This window comes from Fusarium keratoplasticum, chromosome 9 (genome assembly GCF_025433545.1).
Source record: "Fusarium keratoplasticum isolate Fu6.1 chromosome 9, whole genome shotgun sequence".
In the NCBI taxonomy this organism is placed as follows: Eukaryota; Fungi; Ascomycota; class Sordariomycetes; order Hypocreales; family Nectriaceae; genus Fusarium; species Fusarium keratoplasticum.
Genome location: NC_070537.1, coordinates 1022195 through 1043255, shown reverse-complemented (window position 1 = coordinate 1043255; position 21061 = coordinate 1022195). Strand labels below are relative to the sequence as shown.

The 21061-nt window shown below is 54.9% G+C and overlaps 4 protein-coding genes across 4 annotated transcripts; 3 read left to right on the top strand and 1 right to left on the bottom strand.

Annotated features, from left to right (window-relative positions):
* Window positions 1-10546: 10546 nt before the first annotated feature.
* On the top strand, window positions 10547-13461 carry NCS57_01122000 (Zn(2)-C6 fungal-type domain-containing protein; the record flags this gene model as incomplete). Its single annotated transcript, XM_053060941.1, has 2 exons — window positions 10547-11643; window positions 11703-13461. 2 exons carry the CDS (start codon window positions 10547-10549, stop codon window positions 13459-13461), a joined length of 2856 nt encoding a protein of 951 aa, XP_052909327.1.
* A 1390-nt stretch (window positions 13462-14851) lies between these two features.
* On the top strand, window positions 14852-16111 carry NCS57_01121900 (uncharacterized protein; the record flags this gene model as incomplete). The annotated part of the gene is made up of 2 exons (XM_053060940.1): window positions 14852-14897; window positions 15090-16111. 2 exons carry the CDS (start codon window positions 14852-14854, stop codon window positions 16109-16111), a joined length of 1068 nt encoding a protein of 355 aa, XP_052909326.1.
* A 311-nt stretch (window positions 16112-16422) lies between these two features.
* On the bottom strand, window positions 16423-17771 carry NCS57_01121800 (uncharacterized protein; the record flags this gene model as incomplete). Its single annotated transcript, XM_053060939.1, has 4 exons — window positions 16423-16579; window positions 16634-17252; window positions 17308-17568; window positions 17624-17771. The coding sequence occupies 4 exons, from the start codon at window positions 17769-17771 to the stop codon at window positions 16423-16425; spliced, it is 1185 nt and encodes a 394-aa protein (XP_052909325.1).
* A 430-nt stretch (window positions 17772-18201) lies between these two features.
* NCS57_01121700 (Spindle pole body component) lies at window positions 18202-20911 on the top strand (the record flags this gene model as incomplete). Its single annotated transcript, XM_053060938.1, has 2 exons — window positions 18202-18273; window positions 18326-20911. 2 exons carry the CDS (start codon window positions 18202-18204, stop codon window positions 20909-20911), a joined length of 2658 nt encoding a protein of 885 aa, XP_052909324.1.
* Window positions 20912-21061: the final 150 nt, after the last annotated feature.

The window sequence follows — 21061 nt, the reverse complement described above, 5'->3', positions numbered from 1 at the left end:
TTAAAGAATTGCCACCATCGAGAATCTCGGCCGTTTCCCAAAAGATGTGCCATGCAACCGTTTCACTTCTGCAACGAATGCCCGTAGACTCGGCCGTTTAGCTGGGTCCGACGCATTCTTCTGCACTGTGCTGTGCAGAGATTGCCCACAGGACAGGACAGGACAGTCGCGCGCGCATTGCAGGGTTCAGACGGAACACGACCCGTACGGCCCGAACGGGAGCCTCGGCGACGTCAAGACTCTTGGTAGAACCGTTGCGTGTGCTGATCTCAATGCACTCCCCACCGATATTGGAAAGAAATCAACCACAACACCCAACTTCCAACCCAGGAAGAGGTCCATCGTCGTCGTTGACCAAGTTTCTCCCTGCTCAACCCCCTGAACTGAAATCCTGTTGTGCCGAGCAGTAGAGACGGACTCGATGGTGGGTCGGATAAGCAGCACTCTACGGCGTGATTCTCGGCCGCGTCAGTGTGATATTGCATCTCACCTGCGCCAGCTGGCCAGGTCCAGAGGCTGAAGAGGCAGAAAGTTGGGTTGTGCATACGATAGTGACCTGCCAAACCGACTTAGCAGGCACTCTAGTCGACATTTCGCCGAGCAGCACCTCCAACATCGCTACAATGCATGTTCCAGGCCCTCCCCGTGCTACGTTGTAGTAGGATGTAGTAGTGGTAGGCTTCCTCGACCAAAAAGCAAGCAATTCGATCGAGGCGAGATGCTCACCTCCTGGAAGGATCCCTGGGGGGTCATCTCTGAACGCCGTGGCGGCATCTCTGCATGTGGATGCCGGTACTTGTCGCTTGTTGCTTTTGTATCGGGATCCAGATCGGGTGGTTGAGCCGGCGCCAGGTCTGAGGCTGTCACAAATGATCTAGAAAGGAGTACAAAAACTGACTGGCCCTTTCACATGTTCGCATGCGCGCGGGGCATGGCATGGGGCGTTGTCAGTTCTTCAGGTCAGTCCTCCAGGCTCACTCAGGCCTTGCCTTGCCTTGCCCACTTAGGGCACCGTTGCGACTGGGACCTTGTAACTCCAAGCACATGATCCAGGGCTGCGGCTGGGGATATGACAGGATCAGAAGTGGCACAGCCGTCGATCAACGGATGTATCTCCATCGACAACGGATCCAAGTACGGATACAAGCTGTCCGTTGCAGTAATGTATCCGAGCCTGACACAGTTAGTGTTAGTTGTTGGTCGACATGGCAGCGGAACTTTCGCATCCGGCAGGTCGTTGGTTGGTAACATGATTACCCATACTGTCCGTTTGTCATCCCCTCACTAAGGAACAGCCGTGCGGGTATGCGCGGCCAAACCTGTCAGACAATCAAGACCAGATGCTCGGGCATCATCGTGGGCAAACCTAGAGGCTTGAATCAAGAAGGTCCCCATCTCTCTGTTTCGGGGATGCTATTTCGAGGAATGTTGCATTAGACAAGTACCGTGTCGTAGTCGACCCCAAGCTAGCCCAGTACGAGGGGTTGCCCCAAAGCGGCATGGAGTGGCCTGTCGCGAACTTCGCGTCGACGAGCGAATGCCGCATTCGCTGGCTGAGACGCCACGCCTTGTAAGCTCCGATACCCCTGTCGCCCACCCGGCAATAGGTACACACAATCATCGGTCTCACGGACCCCCAAGCTCGCTCTAGGCCCGCTTGGAAGGGAAGACAACTGGAGACACCTGGTACCAACAGCGTCGGTATGTTCGGTGGTGCAACCTGACCATTCCCTGTCTTTTCCCCTCACGATTAGACCATTAGGCTCATGGCGTCGAAAGATGAGGCGGAGAGACGGCTCGACAGTTTACCCTTCAATCAGCGACCGAGCTGCTGATGTCAATTCATGACCCCAACTCCGTCCCTGTACCCACCATACCCCTGGAGGCGGGCGGGTGTTGATGGGTCGAGAGCTGTCATGATGAGCCTTGTTCTAGGGCAATCACCCGTATTGGGATAACAGTTCGGTAGACAAGATGATGATTTGTTTCCGGCCGAGACTCGATACGCCTCGATACGCTCTCAGGATCCCCCCTTTTGTCTCTCGTTTCGACTCGCCAAGCCCGTGCTGCACTCTAAACGTGGATTGCACCCACGTCCTACGCAGGGCAGGGCAAGGCAGGGCGGAGTGATTTTCCGTCATCACCGAACTGGGCCGACGCTTTGACAAGGCTCATTGAGCCTCTTGGGTAATCCTTCGAGAAGGGTTCTCGGCACGTGGGCGCACTGTCAAATATCGGGTTTTCGGAGTTGAACTCAGCACGCCCGCTTGAGGAAACCAAAGTGGAGAGCCTTGTTGGTCAAAGAGTCGAACCGAGTTGCCCATGTATCCTGTTATCGCCCTGATCCCGACATCGCGAGACCCTGAGATCCTCCCACCGTGGGAGGGTGGCATGACGGGACTTGTTGGAATGCTGTGTCAAGACGGTTGTTGGTCTGCCCTGGCTGCGGGCATTGCGGCATTGCGTCTTCCGCTGGCATGCCGCACACGGCAGACGGGATTCTTCTGCAGGGACCAGGCTGAGCAGCCGGGCATGAAGAAGAAAGCGGTTGGGAGGGTTGTATCGCCAAGGAACCCTGGTGAGCCCCGGACTCTTCAGGGAGGCCCTGAAGATACAACGCAACACCGAGAGGTACCGCCAGTGGGGGTGGGCTGCAAAGCCATGATGGAATCCCTCTTTCCCCCAAGCAGCGCTGCCTTGCTTTACCCCTTGCTTGCTTACATGAACTCGCTCACGGGACTTGCCAACCAAGATTGCCGGAAGATACTCCTTTGCGACGTATGTCCTTCCGACCCTCCAGCCTTGGTGGAGTGATATAAAAGGCTCCGAAACTTTGGGCTGGCTTCCCTGTGTCTTGCCCGAATAGGAAATCCGTCTAGAAGGCTTGCGGCTATTGGCGAGTCACCAGAAGGTTAAGCCCTAGCGCGCTCCCGCTAATTGCAATGAAACTGCCCGGCGACCAATCGACCAATCCAGAAAGACGCTGGCCTGCGCGCTTGAGGGGGACGGCGGCTGGCACATGGGGATCCGCACCCGGTACTACGATAGACCGTTGTGCCGGCTGTTGTGCGACGTCGCGGAGACGGTTGCCCACATGCTCGGTAATTTCATGATGCCACGATAGTGATCATCTTGTCGCCGACCCAGGAGCTATCTCGAATCATTGTCTGAAACGGGACCGAGACTGCGTCATCACCCCCCTCGTTTTGTAGAGCGGCATGGCCTCGTCATGATGCCCTTGCTGAGTGATCTCTGACGGAGGGTTGAGTCCGGGTTAAAATGCTCTAGCGCCTGGCCCAAAGATCGACGTTTGCCGCCCGCGGCAGGTCCGTCTATTTCCAGGTCCGCACTACCCAGCAATTGCCGGCTTAGTTTAGGGATCTAGTCCAGACATAGTATTTTCTAGCGAGTGCCCGCAACAAGTCTCGAGCTTGGGCCGCAGTGCGAGGGCTGCGCGAGCGCATTGTCGATTTGACATGAACAATATTCTCACTCAATCTGTGTGTTGATGCGTGCCTTGGCCGTAGTACTGCCACCGTATTGTAATTACGGGCAGCGAATTCGGCATTCTTCTGCTTCGGAATGGGACCTTAATTGTCGACCTAAATGTGGATACGACCGATTCCAACGCTCTGATTCGAACAAAGAAGCGAGGCCGAAATCCTTCGTGTCTGATTGATCATGATGTCAGCGCTCAGCCACAGCACAAGCCCACCTTCTCAAGTCGGCTTTTCCTTGAGACTGCCTGGTGCCACATTTCCACACGATCCCGACAAGCTAGTGGCTTTCGAGACAAAAAAGAGTGCTAAACTGCGCTTGGGTGTCCTGATGCCATGGGGTGAGGTATACAGTAGTGCCAACACCCGGCCAGCTGGCTAGACGGAACGTAATACCGAACCTGTATCCATAATGTTGTCGAGAGTGTCGATCCGCTCACTAAAACCGCTTTCATACGAGAGTTTGATTGCCATGGAGGACCGTCATTCACGTATGCAACGAGCCGACCTACAGTTGTCAACAAGATGCTGCCAAGCGGTATGACGAAAGGGGATGTTGTTAAGAGGTGACGGCGCAATTGATGAGTCTGCCGTCATAAAACAAGATCTCCGATTGCTGATAAGTGACCATGTAGAGGTTATCGGTAAAAGAATATGCATCTCGGTCAAGTCTCATATGAAACCATCGAGCCGCGTTCTTCAATGTGAATTGCACCAATTCTTCCTTTCTAGGCTCGTCTGAGCTGACTCTCTGGGCGACGTTAGCGGATGGTTGTTGAGGTGTGATTGGCGTGGCTTTGCAGACACCGAGTCAAGGCAGGTTCTCGCTCCCGTCGGGACCGAGGGAGCCCAACGGTGTGGGGAGAGTGTGGTCACTGCGTGGCAGGCTTCTGCAACCACGCCAGGGTGCATGTCTGAAGAAGCGTCCGCGCTCCTTGGACCCTGGTATCCACGTTACAACTTGGTCCGAACATCCCGGCATTTGCTTGGCATCCTTCTTAGCGGCAGTTACCCGAGCTGGTACCATGGGCGATGCTCGGTGTAAGTCAAATGGTGGTGTCGTGTTCTCAACCATGAGTGGAATTCCCATAAGAGCGCGATGACCAAAGGGTGATGTTGCAGCTGAACGACCTGAGCGCCTGTGCAGCCTGACCCAAGGTGAGCATGGCGCACGAGACAGACGAATACATGCGGCACTTGGATTAAAAGGGGGCGGTAGCAATTAAACCCCTCATAGGCCCATAAACTGCAGGGCCAGCACCATCATCGGCATCTCAGGAGAGCCAAGACTCCATGTCCCATGGTTGTGGCGGTGGTGGTGAGGAGCCTGTTTCCAACCAACCTTTCCCGATTGACGGCCGGGCGGATTTTGAACCGAGGAAACATTCCTTGTGGGCTGATCTGGTCCGACTGTTGATCTTTACCACAGAATGCCATGGTGCCGGGAGCTGAAACCACTTGTTCAGCCTGGGCGTCAACGTTACAGCATCTTGGACGGGCGCGATGCGAGAAGCCAGAAGGAGAGCGAATTAACATCTGGGGAACTCGGCCGAGCGACAAGTGCCCAGGCTGTTAGTGTCCCAAAACCAGGATCGGAGATGAAGCTGGATTTGGAAGTCGACAAAGAAGCACCATGCCAGATCCGCACCGCGGCGACGTGACTGTGGATCCGGGGTAGAAGCCTTAAAGAAAGCGGAAGAGATGTGACCATTCGAAGGGAAGGGTGATCTGACAATGCGTATCAGCCACTGGTATTCGCGAGTTACTGAGATGGTTCGACATGTCTTTGGCACGGGCAGATTACCGAGGTCATCAAGAGAAAGGTTGCCATTCACCATGCCCTGTGCTTTAATCAGCCACCTGTCAGCGGTCTCGACGCCAACGGGCGCCAGGAAGTCGTCCTGTCGTGCATGGCAGAGTTGCTTGTGGTGTGGAGGCTGACGGTGACCCGGGACATCAGCTCATCATGTCCGTGTTCCAAATCTAAAATTCGATCTTAGCATATCCCTGTCCATGCAGTGACTGGTCACCTCGCGAAAGCAGCATCCGAGCTGGGAATGTGTCCACGGAGGTTGAGATGGACCAACCATGAGCGTGGCAATTACACAGCCATTGCTTGTCGAATGTGGAGGCGAGGCGCCACGAGGTGCGATTTTGCTTGTCGCACAAGCTTGTTGCTGCCCGCATGTCGATGTCCGAGAACAAAGTCATGCCGTCAAAGGGACGAAGTGATGATTCAGATGACATGCATTGTCTGAGGCATTGTTTGAATATTGGCGACTTGCTTCAGCAGGCCTGGGGCAGGCTCGCTTGGCCCCTCACATGGCAAAATGGTTCTCGGTGAAGTGCCCACGGTCTCGAGGGTAGACGCCTGCAAAAGTCTTGGCCTCTTTCAGCACGAGGTTGCCAATGCCTCGCGTAATGTAATGCCGACGGATTGCTATTGTCGTCCTTTGCGATGGAGATCTGATGCGAGGCACTTCTGTCAACCTTGAATGTCCGGCAGTTTGTGGCACGTGCTGTCGATTAAACAGTTTGGCAGGTGCCACGGCTGACGGTTGATCCGACTACCTGCCAGGTTGGTACCTATTTTTGCGACCTGCAATAACCCAGGTGAGCCAGCGAGTTGCCATTTCCAGGCAAGGTAGGCGTGATTGGTCCAATCCAAAGCGCGCCTGTACCTGGTGAGGCAGGTACGCAAGCACGGAGTGCGGAAGCACAATCCGCTGTCAGGGTACGACAGGAAGGTGCAGGAAGGACGACGCCGGACCTTCCTCAGCTAATTACTTGTCCTGGCCTCATCCTCCATCGTCTAGCATCCATCATAGCAACGGCTCCGCAGTGACTGTATGTTGGTGGCGCGCACTTACCCAAGACAACAACTTCTCCATCGAAAGCTGTCAACCGCGCACTTCTTTCGAACGATGCTGACGTAGCAGTGCGTGCGGACGAAGAAAAACAGGGGGCCGAAATGATTTCCATGCGTGCGTCTATTACCGCAAGGGGGGCTTCGACGGGGAGGATTCCGTCCGGTTGGTAGCTGACCTTTCATTCCTCGAGGGCGTCGTCCAGCAGCTTACACGGGCAGCGACGACCAAAATATCACGATGAGCGGCCAACGAGGGAGGTCACGGCACTGAACGCCTCCTACAAAGTCTCTCAAGGTTAAAGAATGAAGAAACGCTCTCACTTGGTTGCTGGTCTCTGACACTTTACATTGGCACCATGATGGGCGAGCCTCGTCTCCGCTTCTGGAATGACGACCAGACGACGAGGCACCAGTCGACATTAGCGGCTAAAGATCGTACGACTGCCGTGACGGAGAGTGACGATGAGGGCGCGCCATTCCTCTTTGAGAGACATGTGCCGCACCCAGCCAAGACGTCATAAGCGTGGGTCCGGGGGCTAGCGATCAAGGGTCACGGCCGGCACTGCGTGAAAAGCAATTCTCCCCACGGCGCTCGATGGAACCACAGCACCTCTCTGCAAGATGGTTGAAAGTCTATCGTCCCGCCTCGAGGATCGACATGCGCTTTGGCAGCCGCCAGCGACAACCGCCGTCGAGGGTGTGCACGCATAACATAACATGCATGCCTGCAACAGTTGAGCCTGTTCATCTTCAGCCGCTCCTCGGTGCATAATTTACGAGGGCAGGAGACGGGAATACGCGCAATGACATGTTGGTCATGGCGGCCTCTCGAGCCAAAGCACTTGAGAGATCCTTGCATCATCAAATCACCGCCCTGGTTACCCCAAATCCAGTTCACCGTTTTCCAACATGGTAGTCTTATGCAGCCCGCCAGATTTGGGATGCTCAAAAGCCGTGAGGGGTTCCTGTTGTCGCAGGGCCTTGCCTCTCGACCGGTGCATACCGTCCGATATTGGTTGAAGGGGCCAGATGGCATCGCCTTAATGATCACAATACTGCACAGCGGATTGTCATTATCATGGCAGAATAGCCTTTGAGCGGACAATACCCGCCGTCTACACTGACGCCTTGACTAGTTTCATGACCGGGCATTTCAAGCGCGCATCGCCCCACGAGTGCCGTTGACGAAGTAGATCACTCCTCCAGCTCAGGCTATATCGAACACGAGCCAGATATAACCTCAGGGATGCAAACATGCGGAGCCTCGTCTTGAGGTCGGAAACGGTGTCGAAAACAAAGTCCGTTGCACTTAATATGTACCTGCCCACGTCCCCCGCTCTTGAGACGATACGATACGGAGCGCATCAATGATACGGGTAAAAAGAGCGTCCCACCTGAACTGAGGGCAAATCTCCATCAGCTGCCAACAGCAGCTGGAGCACTGGGTCTTGAGGCGCTGCATCATCCCGCAGCCCACATGAATATGGCACCACTGCTCGGTAATCCCGCACTTGGGCGCTCTTATCTGTCTATCCCTTGAGCGTCATCACCAGTTCAGAGTTCACGACAACGAGAGCATCTGTGCTTCAGCCAGGGGACATTGGGGTCCGATGCTTCGTGCCAGGCTTCTAGCGTCTTACCCCAATCTGCAGGTGAAAGGGCAAGCCAGCCAGTCAGGCCAGACGGAGCTGCCTTAACCAGCCGCGATTGGTTCGAGAACGAGATCGCCCGTCTTGAGTTGACGAGCAAAGCCTCAGAGGGCCAGTGCGTCTTCGTCTGTTCGCTGATCAGGCCCGCTCTGAGCTGATGATGGTCCCGCAGTGACTTTGAGCGAATCCAGGGGACTGGGAGACCTACCGACCCCGTCTCCTCTAGCGCAGCCCTGGCCCCTGACGGCAGGGATCTCTTGGGATAAGGCCTGTTGGCCCTGCGACACCTCTGCCGTCCGCCATGGCCCGCCCGTCATGGTCCGTCCCAGTGCCTCTCCGGGCATGTTAGGCTGCCTCCTACCGACACCATTCATATCGTGGTGTTGGTGCTGAGTGCCAGATGCTTGGTTTAGCTCGGTCTTCGAGTCTTTCCACCGGCGCTCGCCCGTGGCTACCTACTCTCCTGCCAGATGCGATCAGTCCATGCGCCAAGACCAACCCATATAGGCTACTGCTCTGTATAGCACAGGTTTCATCAAGATGCTCTCGCGCGTTGGACTCATTCATGACTCTCTTGTCGCGGAGACATTCAGACCCCGCGCTGACTTCCGCACTCGCTTGATGGCACTCTACCCAGGCATCCCCGATCCACCATTGCCTGCCGGCACATGCATGGCGCGCGTGGTTTCATCAAGCAGAGCATTGGCAGAGCAGTTGGCTTACTATACAGAAGGCATGTGCTGTCGTTCTGGTGCCCATCCCTCAGTTCTTCTACCGGCAGCGCCACAGGCTCCCAGCCATTGGGACTCGTCCCTTTGCGGAGTGTGACCCAGGACTTAGACGCCTGTGTCGTCGCCATCACGTTGCCAAGAGCAATGGTCTTTGACCATGGTTCGCGCCGCGCCAGCTCCAAGAGGCCAATACCATCTTGACCTGCTTCTCATTCACGTCATCGGCTCTCGGTCTGTGATGGTGCTGGGTTGTCTGTCGATGAATGTTTCGAGCGTTTACCTGCGGTTAATGGCGGAGCGCACGTTCTCCCAAAAGGCCTTTGTTTTGGAGTCGAGTCTCGGTTCTTTTCCAGATGGGCTCGGAATATTCGAGCCCTGCTAGTCGGGTTTTACTCGTTAGTTCCAGTACCGGCGGCCCAGGGAGGAAGGTGTTGAGGCCCTGGACGGTAGCCCGTTGTCCCTCGCACGGATACCGTCCAGTCGTTCCGTGGCATTGCTCGCCTGGACTGGATATGCTGGCTTCGGCTTCCCGTCCCCTAATCTGGATCAGGGATCTGGCTGACGCAAGGTGCCACCCCTGGGTAGGCTACCTGACTCTTGTCACTTCAGGAGGAGCCTCTGCGCTGGGTCCTCTTGGCCCTCCACACGCCCGTCCTTGGGCATGCTCGCGCGGCTTCTGGTGCTCATCCGCCCACCACCCGCCGGCTGCTTGCCGTAACGCTGGCGCCTGGGTCGCCGTGGGGAGGAGCCATGAGCCGTCAAGACATATCAGCCACACACGCCCCCATGCAGAACACACGCCCACCCGGCCCCGTCCCCCGGTCCCCGGCAATCCATCCCTCATCCCTGCGTGCTTCCAGAGCCTGCAGACAGGATCACCATCAACCACCAGTGTTGGACCGTCTTGGAAAGAGAGAGCCGTTGGGTTGGCACCCACGCCATCTTGTACCCGCAATGCCGTTGGTGCCGATGTCCAGCGACTTGGGATCGCTCGACGCCTGCACTAGTATCCGCAAGTCATCCAGCCCGGGCCCATCCTGTTCCATGCAAATAAGGCCACAGATGTTCACCGCACCACACGTGTGGGTGACGGCACCACTCCAGAGAGGCGCCCGGTACTCGCATTTCGCGTGGCGGGCCACTGGCACTGGCACAGCACGGCTCCGTTGGCCGCTCGTTTGGTCCGTCGTCTCGCAAATCTAATGAGCCAAGGCCACGCCGGGCGAGTGAGTCCACGCCTCTCTCCCACGCTGAGGCGCTCGGTGTTAACGAGCGGCTGTTGACCATCGCCGTGCTGTCCTGGGCTACCGAGTATATCACTTGTTGGCCGTCCTGCTCTCTTCATACTCCCCCTTCTCTCACTTCCCCCCCTTCTGCACGCTTGTGTCTTGGATCCCGATTCGGTTTGTAAGTCACTCGACTACCGTGGTCCTTCCTCTTCCATCACCCTAGTCTTGAACTGTCACGCCCAACCTTCCCGACAGTTTGGGTCGTGTTAAGATTGGCACCTCATCCGTCCATCCACTCCCCTTCTTCTTGGACCAGCTTGTTCCTGGTTTTCGACTATCCGTATTAGGGCACCGCCGCGCCTCTGTTGTGGCCTGTCTTGGCATCCTTGCCCCCAAGAGAGCCGCGCCGCTGGTGCGATAGTTGTATCCGAGGGCATAGATATCTGCTCCCCTCCCCCACCAGCCGTTGTTGGCTTGTGTTGACCTCAGCTCTTCTCGTCCACGACCATTATTTTCCAACTTCAGTTATGCCCCCTTGCTGCAACTCGAGCCACATCGAGTAGCTCTCTCAATGGGTGTCCTACCTGCTCTAGATTCTCGTCCTCACTTGGTTCTCCCTAACACCCCGCCAGACTTGGTGAGTCCAGACGCCTCGTCTTACTCGTCCAACTCGTCATCATCTGCGGACCGACCCTGGATCTCGCCTGCGCCTACATCCCCTTCTATGAATAGCTATGAGAAGCCTTTGACAAGCAATATGCCTGCGGATCAGAAGATGGATGGAGAGCAGAACCGGCCGGAGTCCGCTTCTCAAACAGCACCTCGACAACAACTTCCTTCATTAAGTAGCCTCTTCGGTCCGCCGACAGCTCCTGGTCGGCCGATGCACTCGCCTCTCTCGGACCGCACCAGCTCTTTCCCTGCCACTTCTCCCCTGGATCGTCCTCGAGTTCCCTCAGGCGACAGGCAACATCCGACATCCTACTTCCCGCCGACCCTCTCTCCTCCTATATCACAACCTCGCAGCACTTACGACAGCAAATACGATGCCGACCGCCAGCCACTTCATGCGCTTTCGCGATCATACTCCGGCTCAGGATCGCCTAGGTTTCGCGATGGCGAGCACCCTCGCCCAGAGTCGCGCGCCGAGGGGCTTGGAAAGTGGTCGATGCAGCACGAGACCAGCCGGCATGAGTATTCATTAGGATCTCGGGATGGTTCCTTTCGATCACCCCAGGACCAGTTCCGTCTCCACTTTCCAGGACCCAAGGACCGTGTTGTGCCGAGCTATAACGACCAAAGATCTCCTCAAGGGGCACCGAACCCCCCGCCAACTCCGAGCACCACGGCGACCGAGGGTGTTCCCTCTAAGGATGGACTGGGACCGAAGATCTGGACTGGCACTCACTTCTTGCCTCGATTTGTGCGGGCCGCGGAGGTGCCTGGCGAGGGAATGTGTTACTTCTATGACGATGGCAGTCACTGCAAGACAGTGATCGATGGCGAAGCAGTCAACGCCCACTGGGGTGTAACCAAGGCCGGTAAGCCTCGGAAGCGACTGGCGATTGCTTGTGTGACATGCCGCGAGAAGAAGATCAAGTGTGACCCGGATTACCCCCGCTGCGTTCAGTGCGAGAAGTTTGGTCGGGTGTGCAAGTTTAAGAATGCGTAAGTAACATTGGGTGGGAACCGCCTCTGCAGGTCCCGACTTGCTAACGATTTCTTAGACCTCGGGGAGGCCACAATACATCTCCTTCAACCCCCCCTGCCGAGCTTGACGACCTTCGCAAGCTGGGCGGACCATCCAGACAGAATGAGAGCGAGGAAAGCTCCCCTGTGTCACCACGAACCACCATGCGGCCCCCGTCACCAGATGTTGGCTCCCACAAGCGTCTTCGGGTGGGATACGACAGCTATGTTACAACCGGCGAACCAGTTCCCTCGATGGCGCCTGTCGAGCCTCCGAGGCCTCAGTTTCCCGTTCATCGACTTCCCGTCGAGCTGCCTAGGATCTCCGAAGAGGTTCTCAACCGAGCCTGGTGCACCGACCCTTCTCTCTCAGACCCCCAGTCCATCCGTACTGTGATTTCCCACTTTTTCGTTCACCTCGACAGCACCATGATCGTTCGATTCATCCCTGAGAACGTTTTCAAGACATGGGTTGTGAACCCGGGGCACCGCAAGTCTCCCGAGGACTTGATGCTCCTCTACAGCATTCTTGCAGTCGGAGTTGCTCTGTCGAATGGCCCGAAGCCTATCGCCTATGAGTACGCCTCGGTGGCGCACTACGCTCAAAAGTTGACAACAGTCAGCTGCCTCCAGCTTGTGCAGACCAGGATTCTGCTCGCACTTTACTACCTCTCCATCTCTCGCGTATCCGAGGCGAGCGAGATGATCTCGGCGGCTGTCGCAACAGCAGCTTGTCTCCAGCTCAACGTCGAGCTCGAAGAGTCAAGGGAGGCTGGACTCTTGACTTTCCCCTTTGGGATGAGCAAGGCGGGCTACTGCGAAGCCAGGAGAAGGACTTTTTGGTCTCTGTTCATGCTGGAACGACTTGATGGACATTTCCCTGACCGTCTGGCAATGATCAATGCCGAAGACATTTACACTCGCCTGCCTGCTGACTCGCACAGCTTTGAGCGAGAGGTGGAAGGCTTCTCGCCAATGTTTAACCCCTACGTCTCGAACCTCGCCAGTACCCATGAGCGCGAATTTGGAATCTCGGCGCATCTTGTTGAGATGGTACACACGTGGTCGAACGATGTGTGCCGAATCTACAGGATGGCACGACGAACTACGTTGATGGAATCGGATTTGGAGTCTTCGCAGAGGATTCTGAAGAGGATTCATGACTGGCGTGCTGCGCTTCCTTCTCGTCTGCTGTTTACGGCTTCAAACCTGGAATCAGCGGCACTGGCAGGAGAGCTTGGCCAGTTCTTGACCATGCACCTCCTATACAACCACGCCATGATCAAGCTCAGCCGCCATACGGTAGCTGCAGCACGCTCATCGCCACAGACGGCCTCTCTTCACGTGCAGACTTGCTACGAGCACGCGACACAGGTATTGGACATGGTCAAAGCTGTTGTGCGACTCCACCGCGGGGGACAGCAAGTCCTCAGCGCACCGGCTCCGGTCATGGCCATGGTGGTGACAGAGGCAGTTGACGTGCTGACCTCTAGTGGTCGTCTATCTCACCTGGGCGATATTATTGAGAACGTCCATATGGTTCAGGAGGTTGTTCAAGCCATGTGCTCGACTTGGGACGACGTCAGGGGTGCACAGGAGGCGATCGAGGGACGACTTGGAATGTTGCACCGTATTCGAGACCGGGGCAGCCAACCCGCGAGCCCTATCGAGGGCTATCGCATCGTATACAGCGCTGAGGGACGCGAAGACGACAAGAGCCTGCGCTGGCAAATCAACAACCCGATGGAAAAGCTGTATCCCAAGGATATGGACACCATCTACTCGTCACTTATATAAGAGGACGGAACGCATTGTACATGCCGATCCACTGACATCGTTTGTTTCAACACTCGACGGATATATCCATTTATGTTTTTATCATCTCTGCATTATGCGGCATTGTACGCACGGAGTTTTGGCATGGGAAAGGGAGCATATTGGTGTTTATGGCGTGGTTGATACTGGGCGGGCGATTTTCGCAAGCAGCCCCTGATGTTTTTTGATACTCTTTTCCCAGGCAGAATACGTCGTGTCTGTCGTTTCTTCTCTTCTCATTGTATCATATTCTCTCACCTCGCACATATGCAGAGGGATTTGGCGTCTTCCCCATGGGCCGAGTTGCTCGGCACGGCTGGGTTGAGAGCAAGGATAGGATTGTGGGACATGGACACGATTCATGTGGCATGATGATGTCCCACGCATCAAGGTATCTGGGGATTGACCCAGGCTCGTTGGAAATACAACTGGTATCCGACAATTTGTTGGATTTGAACACACAAACATGGAGTGTCTCTTGGTGTGACTGTTGACTATTGTGCTGAATGAATGACACTGCCGGGCAGCATGCTCGCCTCTCTCAGGCCACCGAAGGGCGGGGTGAGTGTGCTGGGGCATGGGTAAGATAGGCTCTAAGGGAGCTGAGGGTCGGTTAGAAGCTTTGAGGCAGGGCACGGACTGAAGATTGGGGTCATAGGCGATGCCGACTGGGTATGTAGGTATGGGACGAGATGGATATGGATTGCCGGAGGGGGGAGCTGACAGCGACAGCAGCTGAGCTGTGATAACCGAGGTGGAGGAGGGAGGGGGGAGCGGGGAGACGGAGGCAAGATGGATCTCGCATGACTTGGGTACGAGATGAAGCTATTTTACGTAGTGGTTGGTGTTTTTCGAGACGACGAGGAGCCTTTTCCCAAGTTGTCCTTGTTGGTTGGTTCCCCTGTGTGTGTATGTATGTGTGCGTGTTTATTCGGGAATCCCCCCACCGGATACCCGTCAGGTGTTGTTTAGTGCCAGTCCAGTGACATTGATCTAGCCCCCCAGAAATCCAACATGGAAGAAACGCCTTAATCTCACTACCGTTGATGCCTCTCTATTTTTCAAACTTTGTTGTAAACCATCTACGTTTTGAAGTGCCATTTGCCGCCCGTGGTTACACTGCAGTTTGTGTTGTCAGACGGCTGGGCCGTATGTTTTTGTTAAAGTGACGGATGGGGTGTTTTTAGTGGTAAGATGCGACTAGCCTGATTTGGCAATACGATGGAACAAGCTCTGCCTCGGAAGCTTCAGGTTGACAAGCGCGTGAGACAAAGACAAGACAACATCGTCTAGACCGCCGTCAGCTAGAAAAGGCGCTTCCTGACATCGAGGTTTCATGAGTTTGGGATAATGGACTGCGCCATCTATCGACATGGGTTTTCCCGCTGAGCCTGCTGCTCACCTGCTGGGCGCCAATGGTGAGTTGTTCGACACCCCCTCCCCTCCCCTCCCCATCCCTCTCGGCCCCTTTCATACGAGGGAGGCATCATGGAGCCATCGCCGAGGCCCTCACCTCAGCTTCCGGTGTGGCGCTCGTCTCCATCGTGGAAAAAAAAAAGGTTGCCTACTTACTACTCTATCATGCGCTGACACGAACTCTCTCAAAAAAGGGCCGGTCCATGCTCTTGCATACTCGGCCTCTCCGGGCACATACATCCTCACCGGCTCCGCGGACCGATCCATCCGCCTCTACAACCCATTCCCCAGCACTGCCGTCCCCGGTGAGGATCGCCGCAGCAAAGCCGCCGTGCCTCAGGGCCGTCTCATCCAGACCTATGCCGCTCACGGTTACGAGGTGTTGAGTCTTGCCGTCGCTGCTGACAATGAGCGCTTCGTGTCGGCTGGTGGTGACCGCACCGTCTTTCTGTGGGACGTGTCTACTGCTGTCACCACGAGGCGGTTTGGCGGTAATGTTAATGGTCACTCTGCGCGTGTCAACTGCGTGAGCTTTGCTGGCGATGGGGATTCTATTGTCGTGAGTGGCGGGTTTGATACCACTGTGCGGCTGTGGGATACCAAGAGCAACAGCTTCAAACCTATTCAGGTGCTTGAAGAGGCGCGCGATGCCGTGACGTCTCTTGTCGTGCGCGGGCCCGAAGTCGTCGTGGGGAGTGTTGATGGGCGAGTACGCAGTTACGATATCCGCATGGGTCGCGTGACCGCCGATGTCATAGGTGCACCCGTCACGAGCCTCAGTCTGACACGCGACGGACGAGCAATGCTAGTTGGGAGTCTTGATAACAAGTTGCGACTCATGGACCGCGATAATGGCGCCTGCTTGCGGGCATATGCGGATCCTGGATGGAAGAACGAAGATGTACGGTTACAAGCACTTCTGGGCGATAAGGAAAAGTACGTTGTCGTCGGTGATGCCATGGCTGGCGAGCCTGCGCCTGAAGGGCAAGGGAGGATATGGGCCTGGGACTTGTTGACAGGCAAGTTGGCAGCCAAGGTGACGATACCATGGGGACCTGAGGGCATGGAGCCTAGGAAGAAGGTCGTAGGGAGAGACGGAAAAGAAAAGGCGAGAAGCAACATTATCAGCTGTATGGCGTGGAGAGAGGACGGTTGGGGAGACCAGTTCTGTGCCGGTGGAACATCAGGCGTGGTGACGGTATTTGGAGCGTTATAGATATATATATATATCACGGCACTGGAAATAATCACGAACGGACCTCGCTTTCAGCTTCAACATGGTTGATCACACGTGGCTTCGTCTATTCTTCAAGTTTCCATCATCGTCAAGGGGGCATATACTCCAACTCATACAAAGAAAGAACAAGACTCTCCGTCACAAAAAGAGTACACCACACAATATTGCTCGACATTTAGTCGTCTCCGCCAGCGCCAACAATGATTAAAACACCATAAAAATCCCAAACCCTTTTTCCAAATCATATCCACGTGGATTCGTACAAGATTACAACTTCGAGAGGTTGGCTCTCAGCCCATGCCAACGTACTTGAACCAGTTGGGACGGCAGTCTTCGCGATGTAGCCAGGCTTCACCGTCGGTGAGACGGCCGGTTACGCAGCCTTTGCACTTTGGTGAGTTGGGACAGTTGAAGAAGGGGATATGCTGATATCCAATGTCTCGGAACCTGGGTGAAGCAGTTAGCATAGGAAGTTATAGTGTTGATTGTTCTTGTACGAACCAGTGAATCTTGCTAGAGTCCTCAAACAGACCCAGCGCGATGCTGTGAACGGGAGCATCGCCCCATCGCTCATAAAAGAACCCACCAGCACGGTCGAGGTGGTTAAAGTAGTCTTCATAGGGCTTGCTGCGCCAAAACTCCATGTCTGCAATCTCAAAGTTGCTCCAGAAGTGACAAGTCGAGTAGCCCTGGGCCTTCTTGTTCGTCGACGGCCTGCGAGTGTCATCGGTAACCCACTTGACGGCGCTGTTCTCGTGGATGTAATCCGGGTGCTCGGCGAGGAACTTGACCGTTTCGGGCCACAGAGAGGGCAGGGTCTTGGGGTCGTCGTAGAGGTTGATGGTGAATCCGTACGTCTTGTTGTGGTCGTGCATGTAGCGAAAGACATCATAATCAACGTCGCAGAAGAAGTGCACGTTGGGCTCAACGCGCCAGTAGTAGCGTATGTCCTTGAGGGCCGGGTGCTTGTAGAAGAGGCCGCTGTTCCATCGGCACATCTGGTGGTACGACAGCTTGCGGGCGTACTGCACGCCGTTCTTCTCGAGGATCTTGGCCGACTCGTCAAAGATCTGGTTGTCTATCCAAGACGGGGCGTCCCAGTGCTCGGCGGGGATGACCTCTATAGTCAAACAATCAGTCATGAATTCCTCCCTTGATATTGTCCATCTGCCTACCGTAGTTACACTTGGCCTTTGTCGCGGCGCTCGTCTTGCGCTTAAACTCTTCGGTGAAAGGCTTGTCGTTGAAAAAGGTCCACGGGTAGTTGAACTTGGAGTTCCATGTGCGCTCGAGGTCGCGCATCGAGCTCACCATGGCGTCCACCTCCTCGTTCCTGACGAGCGCCAGCAAGGTGGCGTCGATGCGCTCCGTCTTCTTTGCGTCGTGCGCATATCTCGGACTCGTTCGATGTAGTACGCCTTCCGGTTCGTCGGTAGCTGCGATAGAGGATAGGTTAGTATCTGGTGACGTAGGCTCAAGACTGCGACTTACGATCAAGATTGGGATCCCGTTCAAAGTTAGAATAGCGCTCTCCAGGACCTGTCAAACCCCAGGAGGGAGCAAATATTTGGAACAAAAAGAAGCACCAGAGAATAATTCCCACGGCGATCAACGCCCGCACCGGCCGCGCAACCGTCATTTTCGTCTCGAAGGAGTGGAATCGCTGTCGGGGAAGAGGATACCGGGGTTCGCTACAAGCAAGCTGACGACCAAAAAGAACAAGAGAAGCTGTTTATCTAGCCATGAGGAACAAGACAAGCAAACAGCACAATCCCTAGAGAGATAGCATACGGCTAGGGAATTGTCCTTGAGAATTAACTTTTGTTTGGACAGCAAAATGTAAACAAGAAACAAAGTTGAAGGGATGATGAAAGGGGTTTCGAATAATTGAAGCTGATGTCACGCCAGATGGACCAATCAGGGACAGCGGGTGCTAGTGGAGCCGCTTTGACGCGACAGACGCGCTTCAATGTCATGCCAACGCTTGCTTCCCCCACCTCGATATAGCTTCATTGTCATGATACCCTCGCCATTTCGATTTGACCATGCGTGAGACATGATAGGCGAGAATGGCTTTTGCTGCGAGGCTGGGTGCTCTCACCGGAGAGTTAGTGGAGGCCATTACTCTGCGATCTGCCGAGGTACGTTTCAACAGACCTTTGATGGATCCCTCGTGCTCATGACTATGCATAGACAAACCTTGAACGATTCAAAGCCCAACGTGAAGCATCGCTGCGAACCTTGCGACCGAACCAATATCTTCGGACGAACCAATTCGAAGTCGAACACCAACTCGATGGCCTAGAAGAGCGATTCCGCGTCAATGGCCGTGAGGCTCTTGCCGACGCCCTCCATGAGAGACGAGAAACCCTCCTGGAAACACCCTCAAACTTTCATCCCGAAATCCTATTCTTGCTATTAGAACTCTCGGACCAGCCGACGTACTATTCAAAGCTGAGCGACTTGGACTTGCTCAAGACGGGAGAGGACGACGCGGGGCTTCAGCTGCGCTGGGAAGACATCGCCAAGGAAGATGGTTGGGGGAAGGATGCTGCCATATGGAAGTCCATAAAGTACAGCGACAGCTCGGATGATGAGATATACGAGGACGACTCTAAGAGTGAGTCCGAGGTCAGCACCGATCCCTCGGAGGTGCAAATTCTCGGCCGGACAGCAGAAGACTTCATCATCCACTCCGAGGACATTGTCCAACTCAACCAGATACGAGAAGCCCAGGAATGGCGACACGAGAAACCGACAGACTCGCACGGTCACGCACGAAAAGTCCCCGTAACAGAATTTCACATTGCCCGGGAGGTCTTGTTTATGCTTCAAGGCTTAGACACGACGCTATTTGGAGAAAACGGCGCCGCGAACCCTGCGTTCCAGATGGCGCATCTCGTCTGGGACACTCACCGGGCTCTGATCAGCTACTTTTCCGAGGCGGGAAGACAGCTTGCTGTTTTGCGCAGCTTCATTGAGCGGCCGCAGCGTGCATCACATCTGCAGGTTTTCCAGGATACAGTAGCCATGAGGCTCCGTGACCTCGACAGAAGGTTGACGAGTATAGAAGCGAAACTTGTTGCTCCCAAGGAAGACGTCATTGTCAGCCTTATGGCGATCAAGAGGGATCTGGTGTCTGACCTCGAGCCGCTGTATTCGCTTTCAAGTATTATCGCTCAGATTCAGGATGTGCCGAATCTGGGCACGTTTCGCTACCTGGAGCTACTTTTTGATGAAGCCAGCATGGCACAACTTTCTGGGAAGCTCGATATTTACGAGTTTCTGGCACGTATCTTTGTCGAGTGCTTCAATGTCTACCTCCGCCCGATTCGCCTCTGGATGGAGGAGGGCAAGCTCATTCCCGGAGACAAGATCTTTTTCGTGTCAGAGGCGCCGAGTCAAGTTTCTCCGAGCAAGATCTGGCGAGAACAATTCAGACTCCGTCGATCAGCGGACAGGAAGCTACATGCGCCCAAGTTCCTCCAGCCTGCGGCTGCCAAAATCTTCAACGCTGGCAAGAATATCGTCATTCTCAAGCGGCTGGGCCGCTGGGTATCGACGAGTTCGGAGTGGACTGTACAGGAACCTCCGTTGGACTATGAGACTTTATGTCCCAAAGGTCTTGACCTGGCACCGTTTTCGGAATTATTCGATGCGGCATTTGATGGATGGATACAGACCAAGTACAACACAACCTCTACAACACTTCGAAATGCTCTGTTTGAGGAGTGTGGACTTTGGTCTGCCCTCGATGCCATGGAGCACCTCTATTTCATGTCAGACGGCTCTGCGACTGAGCATTGGACGAGTCACCTCTTTGACAAATTGGACACTTTAAATACTGGCTGGCACAATCGCTACAGCCTCACAAGTGTGGCACAGGAAGCGTTTACGTCTCTTGTCGACATGACAAGAGTATCTGTGAATGTGACCCCTGGAGGGTTGCGCATCCCCGTCTTATCAGCCCGAGACTCGGTCAAAGCCGCGTTGCCGACCATCAGGGTCAATTATCGACTGGCCTGGCCGATCCGCATGATCTTGGCAGAAGACAGCAATTCGCACTATGATGCCATATTTGCGCTGCTTCTACAGCTGAAGAGGGCTCTATATGTGTTGCATAAACGAAAGCTGCTCGAGTGTTACTGGACAGATGGTGAGAACTGGGATGAAGAGGCGTTCTATTATTCGTTGCGCAACAACCTCGTCTGGTTCTGCACAACTCTCCAGACATATCTGGCGACACTGGTCTTGGCGCCCAACTGCGCAAAGATGAGACAAGAGATACGAGGTGCTCATGATGTGGACGCCATGATTGCCGTGCATGCTTCTTTCATGAAGCAAGTTGTTGACGAAGCATGTCTTGGGAGCAGGCTGACCCCTATTCGAGAATGCTTCCTCGACATACTTGACCTCGCCATCAAGTTGGAACAAGCGCAGACAGCCAACGCAGCCAAAGAAGCACAGAGAATGCAACATGTCTCACGGCTTTCAGCCAGAGACCTCTCCCCCACACCAGGAACTCCAGGTTTAAAGTCCAGATACGTCGACAGCAGCGACTCTGACCTAGACGAGCCCAGGGGGCGACCTCGGCGGGGGAAGCCATTCATGGCGGCCCTTAAGGAGATCAAGGCCGACTTTGATAGGCACTTGAGATTCGTGTGCGGTGGATTGAGGAGCGTGGCGAGGGCGACGAGCGATGTGCAGTCGGCAAAGTGGGATATTCTGGCCGAGATGCTGCAGACGGGATGTCGGGAGGAGAAGATGGGATTTTCGTGATGAATATGATACCCTTGAGCTGATTTACGTCCTCACCAATAAATGAGTCCACAACCATTTTGTTCTAAGAAAGGTTTCAAAGCCATTAGAATATGCATATTTGAAAGGCCCATCTGAGTCCATTATTCCATGTGCTGCTTTTCAAGCTGA